At 25.1% G+C, this 1382-nt stretch overlaps 1 protein-coding gene across 2 annotated transcripts in view; it reads right to left on the bottom strand.

The window, feature by feature from the left end:
* Positions 1–285: 285 nt before the first annotated feature.
* Positions 286–1382, bottom strand: part of LOC126896166 (uncharacterized) — a 41415-nt gene continuing 40318 nt past the window's right edge. The window contains exon 4 of one of the 2 annotated variants that reach the window (XM_050668697.1): positions 286–791. In XM_050668697.1, coding sequence (XP_050524654.1) covers positions 613–791 — 179 coding nt within the window. In that variant the 3' untranslated portion in view covers positions 286–612. The remainder of the gene's footprint in view (positions 792–1382) is intronic. The other variant, XM_050668698.1, reaches the window with a different exon arrangement.

The raw sequence follows: 1382 nt of genomic DNA on the forward strand, positions 1-1382 counted from the left end.
GGGGGCCGTGTATATTATTAAGTAATTAAACTAGAGTTTTATACAGCGGCGGCAACAAACGCATTAGTCAGTCATTTCTAGCTGGACTTGGACGGTCAGGGAGGTACGTGAATCCTCTATCTTACCCTACTAGTTCCATTATCACAATTTTTATTTTTATTTAAATTGTTATGCATTAACTAGTTAAAAGTAAGATAGCAAATTATATATTTATAGAAATTTTAGCAATATTTTTCATTCAGGTTAACTTAAATGAATTTTGATTGTAAAATAAATTTAAACACATTCAAAATTTATATATTTATTTCTATTCTATCGCAATGAATTATTTATATAAAATCGTATTAATTGTAATGCAAAAGTATTAATTATTTTAACAAAAAATAAGTGGATTTTTTAAAAACTTATAAAATTGAGTTAAGAGTGTTCAGACAGATAAAAGAATACACTGAAGTTTATAAGGAATAATTAGTGACAGTAACTTTGCTGAAGAAGGATTAGTGAATAAGTGAATAGCAAACAGGATCTTTAGGCTTTATATAATGTGTCACAAACAGCATAAACGGAGATTGGACAACTTGAATGTTTCATACTTTTTGTAGACACATTCAGTCATATAAGGCTATCAAATCTCTCATTTATTATTTGTTGACATATACTCTCTTGTGCCTTAGTCCAATCCATTGTAACCTCCAATTTTGCTAACCTAAAAGCTTTATTTTTAGGGTCTTTTATTTGTATTAAATCATCAAGTATTTCACGATAATATTTCGCGTACATTTCTCTGAATTCTAAGAAAAATAAACCAATATATTATTAATTGATTAAAAGAAACTAAATGTCAGTTTTTTAATTAATACTGGAATAATTCAACTTGATAAATTAATAAAATAACTTTTTATCAACTATAAATTTTTCGATAATCCCTATAATTTAAAACGATTATCGATACTATATAAATAAACGTATATACCGGCTATTTTCATTTTTTTTCAAACATTTTAGCCATATGGCTTTTCTGGATAACGAATCAAAAGTTATTTTACTAATATATCATATATCAGATGAAATTTTTTATTTTAAAAGTTACTTAAATAAAAATAATACATATAACTTTATTTAGTAAAAATTAATTTTATAATAAATTTAGAAATCCTTATTTCGAATTAAGGGATATTAATATCAAGTCGNAATCCTTATTTCGAATTAAGGGATATTAATATCAAGTCGTAAAAGTGAAATTAAATAACATTTGATGGCATATAAGAATCTATTGCAAATTATTCCATTTGGTTGGCTATAAATGAAATTAGTAAATTAAGATACCATTCGCCATCCCGACAATAGATAAACTATCATTCTTGGAATCATGAAAACTTTTT

This window comes from Daktulosphaira vitifoliae, unplaced genomic scaffold, assembly GCF_025091365.1.
Source record: "Daktulosphaira vitifoliae isolate Bord-2020 unplaced genomic scaffold, ASM2509136v1 Scaffold_1, whole genome shotgun sequence".
Lineage (NCBI taxonomy): Eukaryota > Metazoa > Arthropoda > Insecta > Hemiptera > Phylloxeridae > Daktulosphaira > Daktulosphaira vitifoliae.